The sequence below is a fragment of the Mus caroli genome, unplaced genomic scaffold (assembly GCF_978045245.1).
Source record: "Mus caroli unplaced genomic scaffold, Mus_caroli_1 scaffold_5, whole genome shotgun sequence".
NCBI classification, from domain to species: domain Eukaryota; kingdom Metazoa; phylum Chordata; class Mammalia; order Rodentia; family Muridae; genus Mus; species Mus caroli.
Window position 1 is genome coordinate 112,650,331 of NW_028227260.1, and position 27,498 is coordinate 112,677,828.

Sequence of the window (27,498 nt, forward strand, 5' to 3'; positions counted from 1 at the left end):
AATTGGTGTCATGGTTGTAGTTAAAAAACAAAACAAAACAAAACAAACCTTCAACTGGGCGTGGTGGTTCATGCCTTTCATCTCAGCACTCAAGAGGCAGAGGAAGGCAGAGCTACTTGAGTTGTGAGTTCAAGGCCAATCTGATCTACAAAGCGAGTTCCAGGACAACCAAGGCCACACAGAAAAAAAACTGTCTCAAATACACCTCCCCAGAAAAAAACGCAAACAAGCCATACATTTAAAAGAAATAAGCAGAAAAAGTAGGTACATGGTAGTGCATGCTTATAATCCCAGAACTTAGGAGGCTGGGTTAGAACAAAGTCCAGCCTGACAGGTCAGGTCCAAGTCCAGTCTGGACCACATAGTAACACCTGAGATTTAGACTGCTAATGAAGACAGTTGCTAAGTTCTTCAAGGTTAGTTCCTTTTGAACATTAGAAAATCAACCCTTGGGGGACAGAGTCAGTTAACTGAAATATAAATGTTTTGGGTATATTGTCCTTCCTGTTATATTGGCACCTTTATTATAAAATTTCCTTCAAATAACCCTATTGAGATAAAGTTCTCTACTGGGTGACCTCCAACTTTGGTCTGACATAAGTCAGCTTATAAGTGGGGGTCTTTCAAGAAGCTACTGAACGGATCAAATAATAATTGACTACGAGACTTAAGCATTATATAAGTTTCCCCTTCACTTGGCAACTCTAGAGACTGCTGGGCTAATGTTTATATCCTGAATATGGGCTGTTACTTCCTCAGACTATGCCAGAAATAGAGAGTGGGAGATAGAACGAAGACGAGTATAAACGCCATAACAATTGCCTGTTTTCTGATATTCTCCCATTCATTTCCTGAGAAACGTAAGCCTTTGAGTTATTTTTATGGTCCTAAAAATGCTGATTTCAATGATTAGCCAATATAAAAAATCTTATTGATATTTTGGAGAAGAGAAATCTTTGTGTTTTTACTCTGCCATTTTTTAAAAAGTTTTATTTTATTTATATGAGTACACTGTAGCTGTTTCCAGACACACCAGAAGGGGGCATCAGATATCTATACAGATGTTTGTGAGCTACCATGTAGTTGCTGGGAATTGAACTCACGAACTTTGGAAGAGCAGTCAGTGCTCTTAACCACTGAGCCATCTCTCCAGCCCAAGGCTGAGAATTTTATTTATTATTATTATTATTATTGATAATAATAATTATTATTATTTTGGTTTTTTGAGACAGGGTTTCTCTGAATAGCCCTGGCTGTCCTGGAATTCACTTTGTAGAGCAGGGTGAACTTTATTTTTATTTTTTTAAAGATTTATTTATTTATTATATGTAAGTACACTGTAGCTGTCTTCAGACACTCCAGAAGAGGGAGTCAGATTTCATTACGGATGGTTGTGAGCCACCATGTGATTGCTGGGATTTGAACTCTGGACCTTTGGAAGAGCAGTCGGGTGCTCTTACCCACTGAGCCATCTCTCCAGACCTGAATTTTATTTTTTAAAGATTTATTTTATTTATATGAGTACACTGTAGCTGTCTTCAGACACACCAGAAGAGGGTGTCAGATCTCATTACAGATGGTTGTGAGCAACCATGTGGTTGCTGGGATTTGAACTCATGACCTCTGGAAGAGCAGTCAGTGCTCTTAACCGCTGAGCCATCTCTCTAGTTCTACTCTGCTATTTTTAATCTTGTCATATTTTGATGAAAATGGACACTTTAAATAATACTGTAGCAACATTAGACATCAATCCCTCTTGGACATACTGTTCTTGTTGCTTATTTGTTGAATTAATTGGCTAGACTATTTTATCAACATTGATTTCCTTGTAACACAGAGCAACAATGAGTAAATACTTTCTATTATATTAGAACAATTTACTGATTATATAACACTGGAAAAATAACATTGTGGTTACTAGGACATACAAGTAACATTATACAGATCAAGATTACATATACACAGACATATATGCATGTAGCAACAATTAATGAAGAAAAGAGCTCTCATTTGAAAGAGAGCAAGGAGGGATCAAGAGGGGAAGAAAGGGAAGGAAGAAATTATGTAATTATATTATCTCAAAAAGAAATGAAAAGAAAGACAAAACATATATTGTTCCTGACATGAATATAGCACGTTACTGTCTGGTATGTCTTTCTGAAAGGTATTTTTGACTAGTATATAGTAATTATATATTTGAAGGGATATATGTGATTGTTTCTGAGCATTGTGGACATGACTACTCACCACTGCATCCACATTGCTTTCATTCCTTGTTCTCTCCTCTCAAGTCCATGTCCTCTTCTGAAATTAACATCGTTTTGTACACACACACACACACACACACACACACACACACACACACGTACATTTAAAACCTACTGCTTTCTACACTTCTACTTTCTCAGTTATTTTGTATTGAAATTTCAAGTGTGGCTCTTGCTGACATTATTCGGTTGGATCATACTTTAAAAAAAAACCCACTAAGGGAAGCTAGAGATATGGTTAAGAGCACTGGCTTCTCTTCAGAGGACACAGGTTCAACTCCCAGCACTCGCATGGGAGCTCATGACTCTGTAACTCCAGTCCTAAGAGATCAATGCTCTTTACTGGCCTCTGTGGGCACTGCAAACATGTGGTGTACCGACATATATGCAGACAAAAATCCCTTGTGAAAGTCCAGCCATCCACTGTGGTATTGTCATTATGCAGGCCTTTGTTTAGCCAACTGTACTGTTGTGATTTCATTGGTTCAACTTCACTGTTATGTCTGGAAGCAGGTGCTGTGGTTTTCTGGCTCTTAAAATATTCTCTCCCTCTCTTTTGAGATGTTCCTTGAGCCTTAAGGTTAGCACTTGCATTGGAGATTTAATAACTGGGCTTGGGATCCCCATGATTGACACTTGCTCTCTGCATTTTGATCAGGTATAGACTAAAAAACAACTGTAGTTTTAGACGGGTTTTTCAGTGCTTATCCTGGCGATTCTAATCAATGTCTTAATTTAGAACTACTGAGTTTAATTTGTATCATAATTTCAGCAGTATAGTAATTTTTTTTAACTTTATGGCTACCTGAGAGTCTGTAATGTGTCCTCTTCATAATGCTGGAATGACAAGAGTAAGACTTATAAGTTGGGATCCAAGTTTCTACTAAGTGTGTAAAGCTGTAATGTCTCTTATGACCTCCTCTCAGAACACAGCATCCTATCAGACTCTTTCCTTTTGTAGCCATCTCAAACATGCCCAAATTCAAAGACAAGGGATAGAAACCTTGTCTGTTGATGGAAACATAGCAAATAAGTTGCAGAAATGCTTTGTACCTGTCACAACAGGTTAAGAACTCAAGCTGTCAGGTGGTGGTGACGCACACCTTTTATCCCCCAGCACTTGGGAGGCAGAGGCAGGTGGCAACTCTGTGAATTTGAGGCCAGCCTGGTCTAAAGAGTGAGTTCCAGTACAGCCAGGGCTACTTAACTGTCTCAAAAAACCAACCAACCAACCAACCAACCAACCAACCAACCAACCAACCAACCAACGAACCAATCAAAAAAGAGATCAAGCCTTGGAGCCTTTGCCAAGGCATTTGTTTGATAAACATAGAACTTCTTAATACTAATCACAATATTTGTTTGTTTCATGTGTTGGGATGGGGGATACCTGAGATGGGGGGGGCACTATCCTATTTTCTTCTCCTGGTGTGTGTGCCTGTATGTCTGTGTGTGTGTGTGTGTATATGTGTGTCTCTCTCTCTGTGTCTGTGTATATATGTGTGTGTGTATGTCTCTGTGTGTCTGTGTATATATCTGTGTGTGTTTATCTGTGAGTGTGTATGTGTGTGCCTATGTGTGTGTGTGTCTCTCTCTCCCTGTGTATATGTGTGTGTGTGCCTTTGGGCGTCTGTGTGTGTTTGTGTATCTCTGTGTAGCTCTATGAGTGTGTGTTTATGTGTGTGTCTGTGTGTGTGCACTTGTATGTCTGTGTGTATGTTTCTGTGTATCTGCATGTGTGTCTCTGGGCATCTGTGTGTGTATACATGTCTGTGTGTTTCTGTGTGTGTTTGTGTGTCTGTGTCTGTTTGTGTGTATATCTGTGTGTCTGTGTGTGCCTGTGTGTCTATGTGTGTGTGTTTGTGTATCTCTGTGTATGTGTGTGTGTTTGTGTGTGTTTGTGTCTGTGTGTGCCTGTGTGTGTCTATGTGTGTGCCTGTGTATCTGTCTGTCTGTGTGTCTGCCTGTATGTCTGTGTGTCTATGTGTGTATGTCTGTGTGTGTGTACGTGTATGTCCATGTAAATAGCATTTTAGGATGAGAGACTCCAACTTTCCCAGGATGAGCTGTGTCTGGAGGTAATGCAAACGTTTCCTTTTAGTCCAGATCAAGATGAAGGGCCTTGATTTCTTCTCCTTTTACAATTACATAGGAAGGGAATCTAAGGGGGAATATATATAGATAAAAATATGTAGCATGTATTTTTAAAATATGAGTAAATAGGTTTCTCTTATATCGCTGAGTGGAGAAGGAAACGTAGCCCCTCACAGAAATGGGAGTGGTTAAGTACCTTCAACTGGGGACTGAGAAAAGATTATCAAGGCTGAAAGATTGAATTCCCTTCCCATCCCAATACACGGATGCTACAGATGACTATGGATGGCGATGGGCAGGAGGCAAAGGACTGCAACTTGTACAGTTTCCTGGAAGAGCCCAGCACTGGCACCCTTCAGAATGCTATGGGGACTGCAGTGCAAGAGGGCAGTATGCGGCACTCCTGCCACCTTTAGTGAGCCGCCAGGGGCCTGGTTTCACTATTGTAGTCCTTGGATGAACAAACTTGGCATGCAAGGAAGCAAGCCCTGTTGATTCAGGAGGAAAGAGCTGTGGGAAACCTTAAAGGGACTCCTGTGCGTTCTGTCTGTTCTCAGGAGAGGCAAGCATCGGATCTTGGGGTAATTATTCTGAACCTGCCTTGAGGAAGCAGTGCTACAATGTAGTTGGTTTGACTTCTGCTGTTTACTCCAGCAGTATTCAAATTGTAATATATAATTTCATAGGACATTGATTTTTTTCTCTCTTAACCAAGGGAAGGTGACATTCATGGAGACAGAATTGGGAACAACCCAATCTCTACGTTCCTGTTCCATCACAAGAAAGATGATAACGACAGTAAAGCAGGGGAGGGAGAGGCCAGGACTCTAAATAGTATGCCCATTAAATGGCATCCCTGTATTCTCTAGCTTTTAGGATGCTTACCAGATTTTATAAATTCAAGTCTTTTAAAAATGATATTTAAGCTGGGCAGTGGTGGCACACACTTTAATCCCAGCACTTGGGAGGCAGAGGCAGGCGGATTTCTGAGTTTGAGGCCAGCTTGGTCTACAGAGTGAGTTCCAGGACAGCCAGGGCTACACAGAGAAACCCTGTCTCAAAAAAGAAAAAAAAAACCCAAAACAAACAAAACCCAACAAACAAACAAACAAACAAACAAACAGAAGTTTTAAACTAGCAATAAAGTAAAACCTATTTTTCAATTACCATACAACAAAAACAAAAATTAAAACTGAAAATGGCTAAAAAGGGGAAATTGAATGAAAATTATCATGACAATTTTACAATCAAGAAAGTTATGTATAAAAATTTTAGACTGTAATCAAAACCATATAGTTACGAGAAAATACACAAACTCATGTGCTTTTATTATTACACTAAAAAGAAATGAAGTGTAATATGCCAGATATTTATTAATGCTGATACTGTGTAGGACCTGAACAAAATGTATTTCATTTCATCTTTCTGATCCTTATGAGGTGATTCCTGCTTATAACACTTTATGATAGGAGGTAAGTCCTGTATATGCCCAATTAGGCATATGTATGTCATGTACTAACAACGTAACCTGCATCAAAGAATAACTTCATATGCCTTTTGACTTAATGCCATGAGTGGTTATTAATGGTTTTATTTTATACAGGGCACATTAAGTAACAAAGGGGTGAATAGAAGATGGTTTCTACCCTGTATAAATGTACTCATGATATAGATGAAGGAAGGGATAAAGTTCATATTATGATTGCCACTAATCAGGCTAGCTAAAGATGACTGTGTGATATGCTAAAGTAATGCCTTACCATAGCACTAGGGTTGCAGTCTGAAAAGTGATTCCAACTTGGGGTAGTCATATAGATGTCTATTGGGGTGCTTGTTGCCATGCTTAGGGAAGTAGCTCTAAGTTGTTCAAATATATATTTTTTTAATTTTATGTATGTGAGTACACTGTAGCTGTACAGAGGGTTATGAACCTTCATATAGATGATGGGAATTGAATTTTAGGACCTCTGCTCACTCCAGTCAGCCATGCTCACTAGGGTTGGCTCAACTCCACTCACTCAGACCCAAAGATTTATCTATTATTATACATAAGTTCACTGTAGCTGTCTTCAGACACACCAGAAGAGGGCATCAGATCTCATTACAGGTGGTTGTGAGCCACAATGTGGTTGCTAGGTTTGAACTTAGGATCTTCGGAAGAGCAGTCAGTGCTCTGACCCGCTGAGCCATCTCACCAGCCCCCAAATTATTATTTAATGTAAAAGAATCAGAAAGAGCATATATACATTTCCACTTTATTAAAACCGTGTATAAATACAGAGCAGTTGGGCACATCCATTCTAAGGCACTGTTCTGGTTTGAATGCAATTCCACAAGAGAGAAAGAGAAGCCATTACATTCTGTATTTTTAATCTCTACATTCAGACTCCTCCCATGTTACTGGGGTCTAATTTTAATCCCAGAATTATTAGCAGCATCATACAGGGACCTGGATGCCAAGAAAAATGACACATCCTGGCTCTGGCACTTTATATGATTTGGCACTTAGTCACAAGCTCTCTCTTGTATTGTTCTCCATTTGTTTCCCAACTCTTGTTTAAGTAGAGATATTATAAACTCTTTATGAGCCTTACATATGAATTATGTTTTGTTACTAGCTTCCATTAAGACTAGGACAGGACAAGTTAGGCACAAAATACATACCCGCCAAATACTTATAGATTACTCCCAAGAACTTCCTTAGTTCTACTTTAAAGATGACTGTGAATCTTCAGAAAGGGATATACTTGACTGTCCCATTTCTTGTATCGAATAACAAGGACTAAGCTCAATGAGGATTTTCTCCCTTACTGTGAGATCTGAGTTGTTACTATGATTACATGAGAAAACTTATATAAGTACCAACTCTGTGTGTGTGTGTGTGTGTGTGTGCTTGTGTGTGAGATTATAAAGTAAAATGCGAAAAGGTTAAGAATCACTGTATAATTCATAAATTATGTGAATTAGTGATCTTCACCTCTTAAAATGTTGTGTGTGTCTAAGTATAATTAAAACTCAGAAGCTACAAATCACTAAGTAACTCACAAGTTTTGTGACTTAGTGATTTTTAACATCCTTGAAATGATGTGTATATAATACAAAATAAGTGTATTTTCAAATATTTTTTCATAAAATCATTGAAACTAGAAATAACTAGGTTTAGAGTGGCAGGACTACACTGATAGCTATAGACATACTGGTTTAAGGCAGTGTGTCCCAAGGGATACTTGCAGAATACTACTGCAAGTTATTACTATGTGTACATGAAAAAAGTTCTAGGGTCAAATAAGTTTGGAATGCATTGAGCTACAAGAGGAACGTCCTTTCTAAGCTAAGACCTTCCCAGGGGCTCATATGCTGATGAGTATCATGATTCTAGGAAGGACAAACAGCTAGAAGCAATGCCCAAAATTATTTGCAGAACATCTTGCAGAACAAAGTATTCTATGACACATACTTAGAAAAACACCAACTTGGAGAACGGATAAAATTTCAAAAGCATTGAAATAAACCGGAGAGAATCCTGAAGCAGGATGAAAATCCATGCAGACTTGTTCTTCAGTCCATCTAAATACAGTCAGAGTCTACTTGTACAACATCAACTGTAAGTTACTTCTGCTAGACCTAGCATACAGCTATAAAGAAAACACTCCACTCTAGTCACCACACTCTAATCACCATCACCACAGATAGCCAACTAAGCAGACCAGCAAACTCCACAAAATTCCAAACTTAACATCCCAACTTCTCTAAGCATAAAACTGTAATTGGAAACAAGCCTGTTCGTCAGGCCAATGACATCCTCTTCACCCTAGTCCCCCTGAAACAAAATTTTAATGTGTTGACAAAATTCACTGCCTCATTTCTTGCACATCTATCTACTGGCTGCTTTCATAATGACATAGGAAAACAAGTGCGGTAGCACTGTAACCGTTATCAGGACTCATCCATTAACTGGCCTACCTATAAACGACTGCCACCGTTTATATGCTTTGTGCTTATGCTTATCATATGGTTGCCTTGGAACCAAACCTTTCCACTGCAATTAAACAACAGAAAAAGACAGAAGATATTAAATTCAGAGAAACTGCGCAAACATGTGGACACTCTAGAACTCATATACCTTGAAAGGTGTATTTTTAAAAATAGCACCCCTCAAAGCTGCACTTACAAGTTCAGACAAAAGGCTTATAAGACAAACAGCTACAGCAGCCTATACTGTTTCTGAGCTAGTGTTAACGTTGATAGAACCTGTTTCCCTTGACGGTTCTTAAAGAAGTCCTCTAAAGTGTGTGACCTGGTGCATAATAAGGCCTGCTCTCTGCCTGAAGCTTTTAGAACAATGAGTACACTTGTATGGCTTTTCCCCTGTATGGATTCTTAAATGAATGACAAGGCTTGGTCTCTGTCTAAAGCTTTTCCCACAGTAACTACATTTAAAAGGTCTCTCTTCCGTGTGTGTTCTCTGGTGCAAAGTAAGTGCCGTCAGGCGACTAAAACTTTTCCCACAATTAGGACATCTATGAGGCTTTTCACCTGTATGAGTTTTTAGATGTCTTTTAAGACTTGATCCATGACAAAAGGTTTTTCCACACTCAAGACATTTATATGTTTCTTCTTCAGAATGGGTTCTCTGATGCCCAAGAAGGTGTGAGCGCCTAGTGAATCGCTTTTTACATACAGTGCACTCATAGGGTCTTTCTCCTGTGTGAAGTCGTTGGTGTCTGTAAAGGTCAGAGCTACGCAGGAACCTTTTTCCGCATTCAGGGCACTTGTGAGGTTCTTCTCCTGAATGAATTCGCTGGTGCCCGGTAAGTTGTGACTTCCGAGCAAAACATTTGCCACACTGGGGACATCGGTGAGGTTTGTCCCCAGGACTCTTTTTCTTTGGAGGCTTCGGGGTGAGAGGTTCTTCCAGGCTGGGACTCTCCGGTGTCTCTCCTAGAGTGGGGTTCTGAGGATCTACGAGTTTTGTTAGGTCTGTCTGTAAGTCCTCTGGGGATGTTTCCCATTGGTTTTCTAACTGCACATAGTCTTTCTGCAAAATGGGACCATGGAGAGCATTCCCTTCTAAAGTTACAACAAATGGGTACAAAGTTTCCAGTTTTTTTTCCTTTGAAGTATCGTCTTCATTTTCTATTCCCATCTCAAAACCTGAGAAGAAATGGAGACTAAAGATGTCATTGTGTGGGGGTAGAGAAGTGAAGGAGAGCAGTAGAAACTCCTGAGCACAACTCCGAGCTCCACTTTCAGTTACCGTTGATTCTTTCCCACCTTCCCCAGAATATACAGGAATCATTACTTACCAATCTTGGAATCAAGTAATTGTTTCATTTCTTTGGGATCCTCTAAGTCTTTTACCCATGGTTCTTCTCTATGATCCAATGGGAAGTTCATGTCAAGCTTTGGTAACTGATAACCTGGTCATGGAAGCAAAAGGGAAAAAGCATGACAATGTGGTTCACCAAGGGGGTCTTCTGGAATAGAGGCTAATTGCATGGACACACGCCTCCTTCCTCCTCATTACTGTTCCTTCATCTGGAATCACTTATAAAGAGGCATTTCTTAAAGATAAGGACAAAACAGCAATAGAGAAAGCCATCCTTCTGCACTTTCAGGTGAGTGGATCAATGTGTGGCGGAGTGATGCACTAAGTTAGTTCTGTATTTATTGTGACAAAACATTTATGTATGCTAGAGCTAAAACATGGAGCAAAGCTTTATAGAATGTTGGTATACCAAAATCTGGGAAATACTGCTATTGATTGCTTAAAGAAGACCAATCTAAACATATGTATCAAAGAAGAGTGGTATAAACATATGTCAAGAACAGTAGTGTAAACATACATGTCAAAGAAGACTAGTGTAAACATACACACCAAAGAAGACTAGTATAAACATACATGTCAGAGAAGAGTGATGTAAACATAGGTGTTAGAAAATTGTTTACTGGAATAAGTTCACTCCACCCTTCTTAGAAACATTTACATTTTATTGAACTTAGTTGGCAGCAGCAAATAGTAGTCTTTATGTATCAACAGAAGTCCAGATAGGGCATTTAAAAAATAACCCAAATTAACTGCCAGGTGTGTTTATGTCTGACACTCTAAGTACAACCACATAATTTCTATCATTTGCTTTCCCTCCATATCCACCCTTCTTATTTTTTTCTGCCTCTTCCTCTACATCCTCATTGTTGGCCACATATACTACTCTATAGTAAGATATAGTCTGGAAATGGTCAACCTGAGATAACAAATGGGCTGATGGTTAGATATTAGAATTATTAAAATGGCACACACAAGCAAATACTAATTCAAGAAAAATTGTATTTCAGATTAAGACATGAGCAACAGAAATTCCTTGTTTAACAAAAGGCCATATATTTCAATTTTAAGACTAAGAAATGAAAGATGGAACTCATATGGATTCTATGCTGGGTGTGATGGTGCATGCTGTAAGTCTACACTGAGATAGGACAGTTGCAAATTCCACCCCAACCTTGCTTACAGAGTGAGATTCTGCCTCAAAAAGAAAAATACACTTCCCACTTCACTATTTGATCTTTGTTTGGATTTCAAAGTTAAGAGATGAGGTGAGGGGTAATATGGACTAGATCAAATAAAACTGAGGGTCAAAGCTCAGAAGCAAGCGGCTGGAGGAAACAATGGTTGAGATTAGCACCCTGAGCTATACAAGACTGATTCAGAGACCATGCTGAGATGGTAGATTAGAGCCACCCAATAATTACCGACTTTTCCTGGGGATAGGATTGATACAGCTAGAGAGGAACTAACATCAGTGCCCTCCTGCCACCAGCTATGTCATAGACAGAGATAGGACAGACGACCAGAAAGAACATTCTTGTACACGGTAATGGCACAGCAGAGAGTGAGGACTGAAGCCAACAAAAGGAGAAACTCAAAAACACCATCTTCAATAGTATGCAGAAGCACAGGTCAAAAGTACAGCTGCTGGGGTGGGGAAAGGGGAGAATCTCTAGGAAGTGCCAGATATCTGGGATGGGGGGCTCCCTGGAGTGTGTGCAGGTGACCTTAGTTGAGAAGCATAGCAGTGGGGAAATGAAACCTGAAGGGGCCACTCCTGTAGCCAGGCAGGAACCTCAGTGGAGGAATGAGGACGCCAACCCACCCACAAAACTTTCAACCCAAAATGTATTCTGTCTACAAGAAATGCAGGGACGAAGATAGAGCAGAGACTGAAGGAATGGCCAACCAGTAACCAGCCCAACTTGAGACCCATCCCATGGGCAAGCACCAATCCCTGGCACTATTAATAATACTCTGTTATCCTTGCAGACAGGAGCCTAGCATAACTGTCTTTTGAAAGGCCCCACCCAGCAGCTGACTGAAGCAGATGCAAAGGCCAACAGCTAAACAGTGGAGGGAGCTCAAGAAGTCATATAGAAGAGCTGGGGAAAGATCGGAGGGTCCTGGAGGGGACAAGAATGCCACTGGAAGACCAACAGAGTCAGCTAACCTGGACCCTTGGGGCTCTCAGAGACTGAGCCACCAACCTAAGCACATACACAGCTGCACCTAGACCTCTCCACACATATGTAGCAGATGTGCAGCTTGGTCTTCATGACTTCTAACTAAAGCACAAAATATCCCTAAAGGTTTTGCCTGTCTGTGGTATCTGTTCCCCAACAGGGCTGCCCTGTCTGTCCTCAGTGGGAGAGGATATGCCTAACCCTGCAGAAACTTGATGTATGAAGGGGTTTACCTATGAGACACCACCTTCTCTGAGGAAAAGGGGAAAGGGAAGGGGGAGGGACTCTGTGAGGGTTGACTGGGAGGGAGGGACAGCAATTGGGATGTAAAAAATTTTTTAGAATAAGTCAGGCTGGAGAGATGGCTCAGCTGTTAAAGGCTAGGCTCATGACCAAAAATGTAAGACAAAAACATTAATTAAAGTACAGCCTAGATGTGAAACATGAAACTTACATAGTACACTGGCATTGGGGAAAGTTCTATTTCCCACTGTATGATTATGGTGCAGTATTGGAAAGCCATCTTAAGGTCTTATCTGAACTGCTTCAGGATTCAAATATATCTATATTATTATTATTATCTCCAGAAACCCACAGTAAACCCCACAAACGAATCTAGAAAGTGTTGGACTAAACACCAATCATCTGGCTACTGGCAAAGACTTCCCCCAAACCACTGAAAGCTCTCTGCTCCGTCCTTTCTCATTACTCTTAAAATACAGCACTTTTAATCTTAGCCAGAGCAACAAGGCAAGAGAAAGAAAGAAAAGTGAAACAAACAGAAAAGGATGAAGCCCTATTTTCAGGTATGTTCTTATATTTAAGACCTAAAGATAGAAAAGAATCTAAGATCTGATACAATTCAAGCAAAGCGGCAGGATACAAAATGAAAACAAGACAAGAGCCATTGGCTTTTAAAAAATAAAACAGTACTGAACTTGAAAAAACAATCAGAAAAACCATGCCATCAACTATACCATCAAAACATAGTAGGGACAGGGGCTGAAGAGATGGCACTGATATCTGGGGAATACGATGCCTTCCTCTGGCCTCCTGTGGCACTGGATTCATGTACTCCAATGCACAAATACTCAAAAATAAAAATAAAATATTTCTAAGTACTCAGGACTAAACCTAACCAACGAAGTAAAATATCTCTATAATGAAAACTACAAAACGTATATGAAGGAAATTGAGGAATATACTAGAAGACTGAGGGACTTCCTGCATTTACAAATTGGCAGAATTAAAAATTGTAAAAAATGGCACTGTTACCCAAATTGGCCTTCTGATTAAATGTAATCTTCAAAATTCAAATTACATTTTCACAGAACTAGAAATCAACCCCCCAAAAGTTGATATAGAAGCATAATAAAGAAAAGAATCAAGGCAGTTCTGAATAAGAGAACACTAGAGGGCCATAAGAGCTCACAGGGAAACCATCTCAAAAAACAAACAAACAAACAAACAAACAAACAAAAAACAAAACAAAACAAAAAAAACCCAAAGACCTTAATGTTAAATCTGACTCCTTTAAACTACTAGAAGAAAGTATGGCAAATACTTCCTGATATAGGTGTCAGTAAAATATTTCTGAAAAGGACTCCAATATCTTGAAGAATAGAATTGGCCAATGGTATCCTATCATGCAAAACAAAATAAAACAAAAGTTGTGAACAGTAGTGGAAACAACAGAGTAATTTAATAGCTTAGAAGACAAATAAAAAAAAGTCTCTGCTATTCATCTGAGATGAATACTATCCAGTGTGTATATAAAGAACTAAGAAAAAAGGAAAAAAAGAGAAACAACAAAAGAATAAATAATACAATCAATAAATGGACAAATAAATTGAACAGCTACTTTTAAAAGTATGAAGTAAAAATGACCAACCAGTTGTGGCAACTCATGACTGTAATTGCAGCACCTGGGAATCTGAGGCAGAAGATTGCTATCTGTTAGAAGCCAATATAGATTACATAGTGAGTTCCAAGTCAGCCTGGGCTACAGTCCACATTCCATTATGTACATATTTTTCTGTTCACATGCATATTTTTTTGAGACAGGATTTCTCTTTGTAGCCCTGGCCATCCTGGAGCCAGTATAAGGGCTCAGTAGGTAAAAGCCCTTACTGCCAAACCTGGTAACTCAGATTCAACTTCTCGGATACATGTGATAGGTCCAGGAATATTTATACACATACATATAAATAAATGAATGTAATAAAAGTTTTAAAGTGACTAGAGAGTAAATTTAGTAAAACATTAAACCCCAAAATAGTTAGAGATTTAATCGTACCAATTTAGTTTGAGGTGAAAATTTCAGTTCTCATTAGAAGCAAGGGAGGCTAAAATGCGGTGGGGTAACACAGTCTAAGTGTGAAAAATGAATACTGTCAACTAAGAGCTCTACATTCAACACATCTGTCATGCAATCAGAAATGAATATGCAATAAAGATATCCCTGAGAAATAAAATAGAATTCACTGCTAGCCAACTTGCCTAAAAGCAGTTATATAATTAAAGATAGCAAGGTATGCAAGTGAGAGGCTCCAAGATGGTAACTCAAAGCCACGTGAAAAAATAGCACAAATAAAAGTTGCCATATAATTAGGAAAGACATTATAAATCAAAGGCTCTGCTTCTTTTCTCTCAAAGGAGTTAAGAAAACAAGCATGGTGCCATGTAGAAAGGCAATCTATTTGTCAATAACAGCATGTATGAAGAGGGTGAGAGAAAAATCTATACATGCCTAGGAAATGACTAGAGTTGCCTACTCAAATCCATCTAAAGAAATAAAAAAAAATCAGAAATGATAATGTTAAAAAACAAAAGCTGTAATGTACATTTCCTTTATCCTTTTAGTTTCTTTAAAACTCCTAGAACTATGTATAGTAATATTATAGCATGTATTATGGGACTTATAACATGTTTGATATAACAATCTGATTATAATACCAGAAGTAATAGTCCTATATAGGGCTAATGCTTCCTTCCCGTATAACTCTGATGAGTTAAAGCAGAATAGTAAGCTGTAATCCCCTAGTGAGGAACTAACTTAGAGATGGTGAATGTTCATTAAAGCAAGTAGAATGTTACACTATAAACATTGACCTAACACAAAAGAAAGCAGTAAGAGAGAGGAACAAAAGAGTCAGGAGACATTGAAGACTAAAACAGCATATGTAATTCCAACCATCTACTCCTAAGAAGACTACGTATGAGTGGACCAAAAAATTCAATGCACAGGCAGAGTTCTGACTGGAGGTTTGTATGTTTGTATAGTCTGTCTTTCTGTCTTTCTGTCTTTCTTTCTTTCTTTCTTTCTTTCTTTCTTTCTTTCTTTCTTTCTTTCTTTCTTTCTTTCTCTCTTTCTCTCTCTCTCTTTCTCCCTCTCTCTCTTTCTTTCTCTTTCTCTCTCTTTCTCTCTTTCTTTCTTTCTCTTTTGTTTTATTTTTTGAGACAGGGTTTCTCTGTGTAGCCCTGGCTCTCCTGGAAATCACTCTGTAGACCAGGCTGGGCTCGAACTCAGAGATCACCTGCCTCTGCCTTCCAAGTGCTGGGATAGGGGATATTTTATAAATAGCATTCATAAAACAGCTAGACAACATAGATATTAAAACAAAAATGATACCAAAAGGGTATTAGTTTATAGTGAGTTAAAGAGCAATTCATTAATAAGACAAAATTCAAAACATCGCTACCTAAATTTTAAAAACTTCAAAGTGGGAATAGAAAGATTATCTCAGCTTGATATATGATATTTATGAAAGACCCACAGCTAATACCAAAGTAATGATGAAAGAACAAATACATTTTTTTCCTGAGACCAGGAACAAGACAAAGATGTCTCACTACTTCTACTCAATATTGCTCCGAAGGCTCTGGCCAGGGAAACTACACAACAAAAGCAATAACAGGCATTTAGACTGAAGCATACAATATAAAATTATTACCTTCCATAGAGACATAGTTATATATATAGAAAACCCTAAAGAATCTATCATAATAAACAAGAAGCTAAGTAAGTTTGTAGGCTACATGTCCAATATACAAAAAACAAAAACAAAAACAAAAAAGAAAACAAAACAAATTCTATATATTTTCAAAGGACCATCCAAAATACAGTGATTACTAAGACCAAAATAATTTAAGGATAAATTTAATAAGCTCAAGATAAAACTTGTACTTTGAAACCTATAAAAACACTGTTCAAACTATCTGAGAAAAGTCCAAGTAAATAGAACTACATCCCAGGTTAAGGCATCACCAAATGTGGTATCATTAATATAGCAGTATTCTCCAAACTGTCTTTAGACTTAACAGAAGCCCTCACAGTGAGCCATCTGATTGTAAACCTTAGTGAAAGCACTAATGAACACTAGTAGTTCTTTCTTGAGAATAGACATCAATGATAAACCTATGGAGCTTCGGTCACCCGAGTTTCGCCAAAGGTTGCGAGGACATGCAATGCACTGAACAGGTGTTTGTACTTTTCGGCTCTTTATGAAATCATGTGCTTAAACCTAGCTAACCACACACAAGTAAATGCCTGTTAAATTATTGTTGAAAATTGATACAATTTTTAAATTCAATCATGAATGGGTGAATGAATAGTTGTTCTAAAATAAGCTCTTGAAGTATTTTACATTCTTCTTTCCATCAAGTGAGTTTTTCTTTCCCCCCTTTAAGTGTGGGTTGGATCTGTGACTTTGTTCTAATGAGAATATTGCAGAAGGGAAGTTATGTGGCCAGGTTACTAACAACATCATGGGCACATGTCTCCCCTATGAGGGAAGCCTGCTGCCTGTCATGAGGACAAACATATGGAGATGTCTCCTTAGCAAGGAATTGAGGGTACTGCTAGCTCTCAGACACCAAGCCAGAAACACTGTAAAACTTCTGAAATTCCCAACTTGTAGGAATTGTATTTTTTTAAAAGAACACCCCTCTTCATTTTCTTCTTTAATCTACTAAACTTCAGAGATGATTTATAATTGTGGAACGTGATGTGAAAGAAATCATATAGTAGAATGAAATATGAAGGATAAAAAGACCAGAGTTTAAGAAAGAAGGTACTTCAGGGATGCTATTCTCATCCTATGTTCAGCGAATCACTTTACTAAGCTCCACTTGGCAAAGATCATGTCATGAATGCTCCACTTCTATATGAGTTATCATTACTATAGCTGGGCATATATATATGTATATATCCCCAAAGGTAATTTTTTACTGACAGGGTATATGTTCTGCACTTTAAGGTAGACTAAACTGATTTCTTATATGATTTTTACATTTATTTTCTCACTAGCCATTCTCTTATGATTTTCTACTTAATTTCCAATATATCATACACAATACTGAGATACCTTCATTTTTTTTAAAAAGCAAAACTTTAATTAAATTTTAAATAATGGGATAATAAGTCTTGTATCACTTTATAAAGCATTTTATATATTTTTAAGCAGGATAATTTCTTCTGAGTTTTATTTTTACTTAATTCATTAATAATTATATCTATTTTTAAAAATGCACCGAATGGCAACGTGCTTTAGAGAGTAAAGTATGAAAATGAACATGAATGGTAATGTGAATATTGCTGCTCTGTGATTATTTTCCTACAATATTAAGAAAGAAATCACATGCAACTCAGAATGAGTAATATGGATTTATAATTGAGTATGATGGCCATGTTCTAAAATTAAATATACATACAGAAAAATTTGATTTCTTAAAAGAATATAAAATGAAGGTAATACAACTACTAGAAAATAAATGATAATATTATGTAGTATTGCTTTAACAAATATGTAAAAGTATGGCCTTTAGGGTGTTTTTTCTGTCTTGCCATCATTTACAAATATTCTGGCCTAGTATAGTGCTGCATAACTGTGATTCCAGCACTCAGGAGGCAGAGGCAGGCAGATCTCTGTGAGCCTGAGGTAAGCCTGGTCTACAAAGCGAGTTCTAGACCACCCAGAGCTGAATAGTGAGACCCTGTCTCAAATAAGTAATAAAATAAGTTCTGAAATTACATAAGCTCTACAAATTCATGTGGTTAACTCTCAGCTTACCTTGACCTATGAGCCAGTCTTCATCTGGGTTCTGTGTGCCAGAATCTTAGGTGGCATCCTTCACCTTTCTTATTCATTACACAATAACCACTGAGTCAGCAAGTCCTATGTTTCACACATGTTACATAGTTCTTTAGACTTGCTTCTTCCGGTCAGTTAGCCCCACCTTGACTCCTCTGCTTCTGTTGGCCCTCCACAGTGCAAATTCAGGTATTCTTTTTGCCCCTAGAGCTCCTGGATATGGAGCTTCTAGTCCCTTTTATGGTATAAAAAGCCCCATTCAAGTAGAATACTTTGCAACATGCACTCCTTTGATCTCGTCACTTACAGGGGGTGAACAAATGTCAATGTAATACAATTCCAAACTGGAGTAGTTTTTCTAGGATTCCGTGAGACCTCCTGCAGCAGCCTAATCCTGATAAATGCTACATGCGCTAATGTCTGGTCACCTCTTAGCTGGGGGAAGGGGACTCTCCTATGTGCACCATTATCATCACATATGGAATTTGTCAACTGCCTACCAGACTTTGAGTTCCAGGATGGCTAAGGCTACTTTTCTGCTTTGGGTAACAACACATCCCCCGAGTCTGTCCTGGCTCTTCACAGGTTCTCCTAGTGTCAGCCAAATTCATACATATGACTGTTGTAAAGAGGAATTCTAGGCCTCAGCTCCGTGCTAGTTGTTCTCCAGGCATTCCATTTTGTAACTCTGGTTGGTCTCACCAATTTCCATTTTCTGCTTGTCTTTTGTTGTCTCAGGATCCCACAATTTAGTCCAAGTGCTAACATGTGGAAGCTGTGCCAATGAGAATAACGGTTCTAGCCACATGTGAGCCAAATCTTTCATGGGGGCAAGGGGAGAGATGGGGCAGAGAACATGGATAATGATGTGATAGAACCCCAAAAGGAAGGGAAACACAAAGGTATGCAGGCTACATGGTTCAGCTGCCTTTCTCTACTGGACCTAACTCCTTGCTATGTCAGAGGCAGTTGCCTTCAAACATTAGTTTGTGTAGCACTTATCTGGATTAAGTTGATGTGTGGGATTTTATTACACTGACTTTTTTCACCCCCTATAAATGACCAGATCTTTTTGTTTGTTTTGTTTTTTGTTTTTGTTTTTCAAGACAAGGTTTCTCTGTGTAGCCCTGGCTGGCCTCGAACTCAGAAATCTGCCTGCCTCTGCCTCCCAAGTGCTGGGATTAAGGCGTGCGCCACCACTGCCTGGCTGACCAGATCATTTTTAAAGATCAGAGGAGAGCATGTTGTAAAGTATTCTACTTGCATGGGTCTTTTATACCATAAAAGCAAATGTTCCTTTGGGTCTCATATCATAGGCTCAAAATTTGGTGGACAACTTTGTCTTCACTGTGAACTCCCATGAGAGGCTTTCCCAAGTCACATCCTTGGTGAAAATCCCCTTGGGCAAGGCCATCACTATAACCAGCTCCCAAGGATATTCTAGTCATTGTGCTTCACTCCCGGGTCTTCCTAAAAAGAGGATTCCTCCTCATGTTCTCAGCCCTCTACCTCTTTGTCAGTGAGCCAGTGTCATTGGGGCATTCATAGTTCTAACCCAAACTGAAAGTCCCGAGCTCTTTGGCTCTCACACAGAAACACTTAACTGAAAAGAAAGCCCTTGCCTTACCAGGGTCCAGAAAGGACTGGCATTCAGCATCAGCACTGTAGTTCAGATCCTGGGGGCCAGCTTGTGGAATCCAGGCATCTGGCACCGGAGGCTCCTGAACAGGTTCCATCACCTGGAGTGAAGGCTCCTCCAGGTGCAAGTTGGGTGGCATGGGTACTGTTCCAACTGGTGCCAGTTCTTCCAAGAGCATGTCATCCATGTCAATCTGAGAGAGAGGCCAGAACACATCATTCCAAAGTCAAGACTTCACTGGAAGGAAGGCTAGTTTCAAAGTCAGACACTCCTCACCAACAAGTACCATGAGGCATACACATAGTTTTAAAGCTCCCAGGGGTTCCAGTAGGCAATGCATTAAAAAACAAACAAAAACTACCACCACCAACTAACCAACCAAAACCACAACAAAACAGCTTTGTTGACTATACTAGGATATGCTTATTATAGAATATACAAAGTACCAGGCTTTCAATAGTAACCAACACAAATATTCATTAGTGAGTTATTCTACCTGCTCCTCCCTCCATACAGCTGCATGGTATTGGTATAGAAACAGACAGGTGGATCAGTGGAATTGAGTCAAAGACCCAGAAGTAAATCCATACACCTATGGACACTTGATCTTTGACAAAGAAGCCAAAATGATACAGTGGAAAAGGGAGAACATTTTCAACAAATGATTCTGGTCTAACTGGATGTCTGCATATAGAAAAATGCAAATAGATCCATATTTATCACCATACCATGCACAAAATTCAAGTTCAAATGGATCAGAGAACTCAACATAAAACCAGACACACTTAATCTACTAGAACAGAACCTGGGAAATGGCTTTGAACTCATCAGTCTAGGAGACAATCCTCCAAACAGAACACCAGTGGCTCAGGCTCTAAGATCAACAGTTGATAAATGGGACTTCAGGAAACTGAAAAGCTTCTGTAAGGCAAAGGACACTGTCATCAGGACAAAATGGCAACCTACAGAATGGGAAATATTTGAAAGAGGACTAATATCAAAAATATATAAAGAACTCAAGAAGACACAGACAATCCAAATAACCTAATTAAAAAATGGAGTACAGAGCTAAACACAGAATTCTCAACAGAGGAATCTCAAATGGCCTAGAAGGACTTTAAGACATGGCTATCCTCTGAGAGGCCCAACAAGCAGCTGACTGAGCCAGACACAGATACTTATACCCAACCAATGAACTGAAGTTAGGTACTTCTGTAGTTGAATTAAGGAAAGGCTGGAAGAAGTTGAGGAGGGCGACCCCATAGGAAAACCAGCAGTCTCAACTAACCTGGACCCCTGAGATCTCTCAGACACCGAGTCACCAACCAGGGAGCATACACCACCTGATATGAGGCCCCCTCCCTGCTGCCTGCCACATACACAGTAGAAGACTGCCAGTTCTGGCCTCAGTGAGAGAAGATGTGCCTAGTCCTCCTTGAGAGACTGGAGTCCTCAGGGAGTGGGGAGGTCTGGTGGGGTGGGAGGTAGGGGGTGGGGGATGGGGGTGGGGGACATCCTTGTGGAGAAGTGGGGAGGGGGAATAGGATGAGGAACTGTGAGAGGGCGACTAGAAGGAGGGTAACAACTGAGCTGTAAAAAAAATAACAGTAATAAAAAATAAAATAAAAATAAAAATGATGCTGGGCAGTGGTGGCGCACGCCTTTAATCCCAGCACTTGGGAGGCAGAGGCAGGCGGATTTCTGAGTTCGAGGCCAGCATGGTCTACAGAGTGAGTTCCAGGACAGCCAGGGCTACACAGAGAAACCCTGTCTCGGAAAACCAAAAATAAATAAATAAATAAAATAAAAAAGAAATGTTTGACTTTTTTAGTTATAAGGGAAATGAAAATCAAAACGATTGAGAGTCCACCTTACACTCATCAGAATGGCTCAAATTAAAAACTCAAAGGACAGCTTAGCTGGTGAGGTTGTGGAGCAAGGGAAACACTCCTCCACTGCTGGTGGGACTGCTGACTTGTACAACCACTCTGGAAATCAATTTGGTGGTTTCTCAGAAGATTGGGAAGAGTTCTACCTCAACACCCACCTGCACCACTCCTGGGAATACACCCAAAAGATGCTCCACCATCCCACAAGGACAGTTGTTCAACTATGTTCATAGCAGCTTTGTTTGTAATAGCCAGAAACTGGAAACAACCTAAATGTCTTTTTACTGAAGAGAGAATATAGAAGATGTGGTATATCTACACAATGGAATACTACTCAGCCATTAAAAACAAGGACATTATGAGTTTTTCAGGCAAATGAATGGAGTTAGAAAATATCATTCTGAGTGAGATAATCCAGACCCAGAAGGACATGCATGGTATATACTCACTGGTAAGTGAATATGAGCCGTAAAGTACAGGATAATTAGCAGACCCAAAGAAGCCAAATAACAAGGAGAACACAAAGGAGAATGGTTGACTCTTTCTCAGAAGGGAAACAAATGGAAGGGAAGAAGAGGGTGGAAGAGGGGATGGGGAGGGGAGTGGGGCAAGGAGAGGAGATCATATGTAGGGGGAGCAGGGGAGAGAGAAGGGAGATTGGTTGGTGGGTGGGGACAATCCCTAGAATGTGCCAGAGACCTGGGATGGGGGGAGGGCCCAGAGGGTCTAAGTGGAAGACTCTAGCTGAGATTCCTAGCAGTGGGGGATATGGATCCTGAAGTGACCACTTCCTGTAGTCTGGCAGGACCCCCAGTGGAGAGATAAAGACAACAACCCACCCACAAAACCTTTGGCCCAAACTGTGTCCTGTCTATGAGATATGCAGGAATGCCGGACAGTGGTGGTGCACACCTTTAATCCCAGCACTTGGGAGGCAGAGGCAGGCAGATTTCTGAGTTTGAGGCTAGTCTGGTCTACAGAGTGAGTTCCAGGACAGCCAGGGATATACAGAGAAAACCTGTCTCAAAAAAAAAAAACCCCAACAACAACAACAACAATATATATATGCAGGGACAAAGAGCAGAGTCTGAGGGAATGGCAAACTAATGACTGCCCCAAATTGAGACCCATCCCATCCCTGACACTATTAATGATACTTTGTTATGCTTGCAGACAGGAACCTAGCATAACTAACTGTCTCCTGAGAGGCTCTACCCAGCACCCAATGGAAAGAGATGCAGAACCCCCCAGCCAAACAGGTGTAGCTCAGGAATCTTAAGGAAGAGTTGGGAGAAGGACTGCAGAATTCGAAGAGGACAGGAACTCCACAGGAAGACCAACAGAGTCAACTAACCTGGACCCTTAGGGGCTAACAAAGACTGAATCACCAACCAAAGAGCAAGCAGGGGCTGGACCTAGGCCCCTGCACATATGTACAGATGAGCAACTTGGTCTTCATATAGGTCCCCCAACAACTGGAGCAGGGGCTGTCCCTGAGCCTGTTGCCTGCCTGCCTGCCTGTGGATCCTGCACACCTACATGGACAGCCTTGTCTGGCCTCAGTGGGAGAGGATGCGCCTATTTCTGCAGCAACTTGATCTGCAGGGTGGGGAAGTGGGAGGTGGTGGGAGGATGAGAGTGGGGGGTTGATACCCAGAGAGGGTTTTTTTCTAAGGGGAATCAGGGGAGGACTTACATGAAGGGTTACTGGGAGGAGAGAAAGTGCTGACACTGGGTTGTAACGTGAATAAATTTAATAAAAGAAAAAAAACCCCAAACAACTAACCAACCAACCAACCAACCAACCAAGTGTGTTGACTATACTAGGATGTGCTTATTACAGAATATACAATAGTAACCAACACAAATAATTACTAGCGACTTATTCCACCTGCTCCTTCCTCTGTACAAAGTCTCTACAGGGAGTATGCATTTCATACTCACAGCTAATTTCAGCCCCACTGGCTACATTGTAAGCACTCACATACCAGGTGACTTCCTATGCAAGCCACTACTTGGGCTGAAGTCAACAGCTCCAGCAAACCCCATCCCAAGCTCCAAGGTCTAAGACTGTCAGGTGGAAGCTCTTGCTACATCCTTATGGGAAGACTGCTCTGTGTTCAGCTTGCCCTGTGCTTACCTATGCCCTCCCTGAATAGAAGCTTCCAAAAGGTAGTTCTGAACAGAATGCAATATGCTGGCATGCAGTGCTACTGGAATTGAATGGGTCAGAGATAGGCAGCACATCGCTTACAATGCAGAGCTCTTCCTACACTCTCCCAAACATGCAACTCCTTCAAACCTATATGTAGATGAAAAGAACCTAGCAAGAACCACACCCTGCTAATCAGGTAGAAACTAAGTAACTTTTGCATATTTTTTATCACTTTTGCACAAATCAGAGAAAAAAACTGCATTTTTTTTTTTTTTTGCTATTTTGAAAAATCACATCATTGGGGACAACACTGCTCAAAGCTCTGGAACTGCAGGCAGAATTCCTGCCTCTCCCAACACAGTAATTGAAAGCAGAGGGGCTGGCGTCTGACCACTTCATGATGTCTTCCCCTGAAGTGAAGAACAGACATATTGTAGAAAATGTGTATCAGTTGACACTAAACTATGTTGCCTTCCTTTACATTCTTTCCAGACTCTACTTGACTCAGTGACAGCCAGATCATTCTGGAAAGAACCAAATAATAAATAGTTTAGAATGTGTGGGCCGAACTTAACTCTTTCCTCTCCTCCTCCTTCTGTTTTGAAAAGCAATTCATTAACAAGGGAGACACAGTAGGAACTTAGAGGTCACAGGCAATTATACTGTGGCAGGAGCTGGTGAGCACGCTATACAGCCAAGCACTGGTAACTGTGATCGAAATTTCTAGATATGGATACACTGGAGAACCTCAGACCCATATGCTAATTCCAGCAGAAGAGAACACTGGAAAAGTCTCTGGAGAAGTCTTGGGGCTGTGGAATCAGAATCCAAATGTTGGATACAGACCCAACAGCCTGGGCACCTCTTTTTGCTCCCCTAAGAACAGAGACCCCACATTTTTTTTCTCACCTGTGGTTCTGGTATCTCAAGCTCTCTTTGTAAGTCTTCAATGAGTGACACAACTCTTTCTCTATTGTCTGGGCAGTGTTCCCTCACCCAGGTCTCTATTTCTGTGGGCAGAATAGTTAGGAATTGCTCTAGCACAAGCAGTTCCAGGATTTGTTCCTTAGAACGCATCTTTGGCTTCAGCCACTGACAGCAAAGCTCCCAGAGTTTGTTGAATGCTTCATGAGGCCCGGCAGCTTCTGTGTACTGGAACTGCCTGAAACGCTGTCGGAAAACTTCACAGTCTGTGTCATACTCTTGCAGCACAGAGCCCTGATTCAAGGAGGCCTGGATTGCACAGCCCAGGGCCACAGCCATCACCTCTTCTAGAAGTTTACAGTTTATCTGGGGTCTATGTCTCAGAGTCCAGGTTTTTCCTCTCTGTAATAATCTGGGGGAGTCACTTACAGCTGAAGACAGGAAGACATGAAAAGGAGAGAGAGCAATGGTTACAACATGGCACACTCACCGTCCTTAGCTCAACGGAGCTGGCTTTCCTCCCACAGAGACTTAAAGGATCCTCTCACAGTCTTTCTGGGGGTTTTGAGAATCAGACCAAAGCTGGGGCCTTACTTCCCAGAAGAACACTTATAGGCACAATCAATTGTAGATACAGTTCAAATATTTACAAAATCTCCAGGAAACTCACATAGCCTCTAAATTCTAGAGTCTAGAAAGCTCTATCTTATATGACAAGGACACCAAATGGTATTGTAAGTTTAACCAAAAATTCAATTTGCTTCCTCCGATATGCCAGATAAATGTAAGGGGCTCAGTAAATAGCATTATCCAAAGCACTTCTCTAATATCTTACAGCGACAGGTAAGAACCCTGCCTTTTTTCATAAGGCCCCACTGATTTAATTTAATTCCATTCCTACCCTAATTCCAAGTCATTCTATTTTTCTATATGGAGATTTCAAAAGAAATGTAGGAGGGACAAACGATACTTCCGAAATAACTAAAAGTGTCAAGATATTTTTAGTGCAATCTCTGAGGTCACAGGGTTGGTTGTATACATACATGTCTATCCAGGGCTCAGGACCTGAATATGCATATACACTATGCTCCCTCCCCCCCATCTACTGAGACAACTCTTATACCTGTCCTCTTTAAGGTTTTTGAAGAGGATTCAAGGAAAAGAGTCCGGAACCTCTTCCCACTCTGTCAACTGGACTGAAACTGGCTTCATATCACCCATTACTGTAACAGTAACCTGTCCTTCTGTGCCAAATGTATTTAGGCATAATTTGCTGTGCAGTCCTCACACCCAAATGCCTCTGTCTAAAACAAGCACATAATGATAGCATCAACGTCATAAAAAAAAATAATCCTTCGAGGATCAAATGGCACAGAAAGTGAATAGCAGCCTGCCTGGCACAAGGCGAGAACTCAAGTGAAGTTTATTGCTGGTCAAGACTCCTTCCTAGGAAGCTTCTAGTTTCCTGAACCCAGGCATGGAACCGTTGCTGGAGGATATCCAAGGATCTGCAGTCTGTTGGCTGGGGACCCAGTACTTAAGCTGCTCCAGTCGCACAGCTGGCTAGGGAAGCCTCTCCTGGCTGACCTAAAACCTTCCACCACGTCTACCAGGGTAGTGATTCTCTAGGTTTCTTTCCTGGGCACTACATAGTAAAAACTTCACTTCATTAAGGAACAGTGCCCCCGCCCCCAAGCTTGCCTCTGAATCCACCCTCACAGGGCCTACCCGTAAGGCACCGTTAAGAAAAGAGGGCACTTGGGGAAACAGCAGGCGTGACATGTCCCTGAAAAGCCTAAAAGCTGGTTTAAAACCCCATGCCAGTGTTAGGGACGTGGTGTCCAAGAGCTCTTGGATGACAATGTCCGACCACCCAGATGGGCACTCCCTGCCATCGTGGACTCCCAGCAAGGCCTGGCCAGGTCGCAGGGAGCGGCGGCGGGGTCCCTGAACGAATAGGAGCCCGCCGCTCCTCTTTGCTCCTGGGGCCTGGCTCCCAGGGCACATATGAAATTTGCCAGTTTGTGTGGCCCCAGCCTTGCAAAAAAGAGCCCCGTTACCCGCGCCCGCGCCCCAGGGACAGCCACGCCCTCTGTCCGCTCCGGGACTCACCGCCTCTGCGCCCACGGCTCTCCCAAGCTCACCGGCAACTGCCCAGGGCGCAGGCGCACAGCCGCATTGAGTACTACAGCTCCCGGCAGGCTCCACGCCGCCCGCTGCTCTTAGAGCCCACTAGGATGCTGACGTGGGGGATGGCTGGGACTCTTCTAGTCTTCCACCTAGTTTCAAGCTGCTTTGGAAGAGCTCCTATTTCCGGTCTTATAGCTTTTTGGTCCTAGGAGATTGGGTGGGACGAGCCCCGAGTAGTGAGTCAAGTAAGGGCTACTTCCCAACAGCTTTAGATTAATTGATGCAGGTGGGGGAAAAACTTTGTTTAAAACAGCCCCTACCCACTCAGTGATTCCCTCGGGGAGGAGGTGGTTCTTGGGAAAGCATTTTTTAAAACTCAGAGTTCAGGGTCCCTAACGACACCCTGGAGAGCAAAAGAGCTTAGAGCTATTTTAATAAAAAAAATTTTTTTTGGGGGGGGGGGTGGATTCTGACTCTGATTTGTGTTGTCTGTGTGCCACAGTGACCTTGAATATACTTCTTAGGTTTTTTTTTTTTCCTCTTGTAAGCTTAGAGCTTCCATCTAGGGAACCCTCCTATTCCTCTCCACCTTCAACAGCCCCTAGTGGTCTCTGAAGTTTGAGGATTAGCCTTCTGGCATTATTTCAAGTCTTCCAATTGGTTCCCTGCTTTTCCTGCCCTTGAAAGCAAACTTTTCCCTTCTCCTTTGTCAGTGAGTTGTAGTGAGACTTGGTCCAAGGGCCACTAAATACAATAGTGCTGATTGGGAAAACATGCTCATTTTTGGTCCGAGGCT

General features: G+C 40.9%; 1 protein-coding gene across 2 annotated transcripts; it reads right to left on the reverse strand.

Annotated features, from left to right (window-relative positions):
• Nucleotides 1-6,602: 6,602 nt before the first annotated feature.
• Znf449 (zinc finger protein 449) lies at nt 6,603-26,721 on the reverse strand. 2 transcript variants are annotated; one of them, XM_021153958.2, is made up of 5 exons: nt 26,685-26,710; nt 24,558-25,003; nt 19,593-19,797; nt 9,668-9,781; nt 6,603-9,515 (listed from the first exon to the last, which is right to left on the reverse strand). In XM_021153958.2, exons 2-5 carry the CDS (start codon nt 24,909-24,911, stop codon nt 8,632-8,634), a joined length of 1,557 nt encoding a protein of 518 aa, XP_021009617.1. In that variant the 5' UTR covers nt 24,912-25,003; nt 26,685-26,710; the 3' UTR covers nt 6,603-8,631. The 2 variants fall into 2 exon arrangements, with proteins under 2 accessions (XP_021009617.1, XP_029328812.1); XM_029472952.2 differs by lacking the exon at nt 24,558-25,003 and having other exon boundaries at nt 26,685-26,721.
• Between the last annotated feature and the right edge of the window lie 777 nt (nt 26,722-27,498).

Excerpts from the sequence above, each read along its gene's own strand:
- Znf449 (XM_021153958.2), bottom strand. The coding sequence starts at position 24,911 with ATGGCTGTGGCCCTGGGCTGTGCAATCCAGGCCTCCTTGAATCAGGGC. Across the intron at positions 19,798-24,557 it reads TTGAGATACCAGAACCACAG|ATTGACATGGATGACATGCT; the intron begins GTGAGAAAAAAA and ends CCTCTCTCTCAG. Across the intron at positions 9,782-19,592 it reads CCAGTCCTTTCTGGACCCTG|GTTATCAGTTACCAAAGCTT; the intron begins GTAAGGCAAGGG and ends TTCCATGACCAG.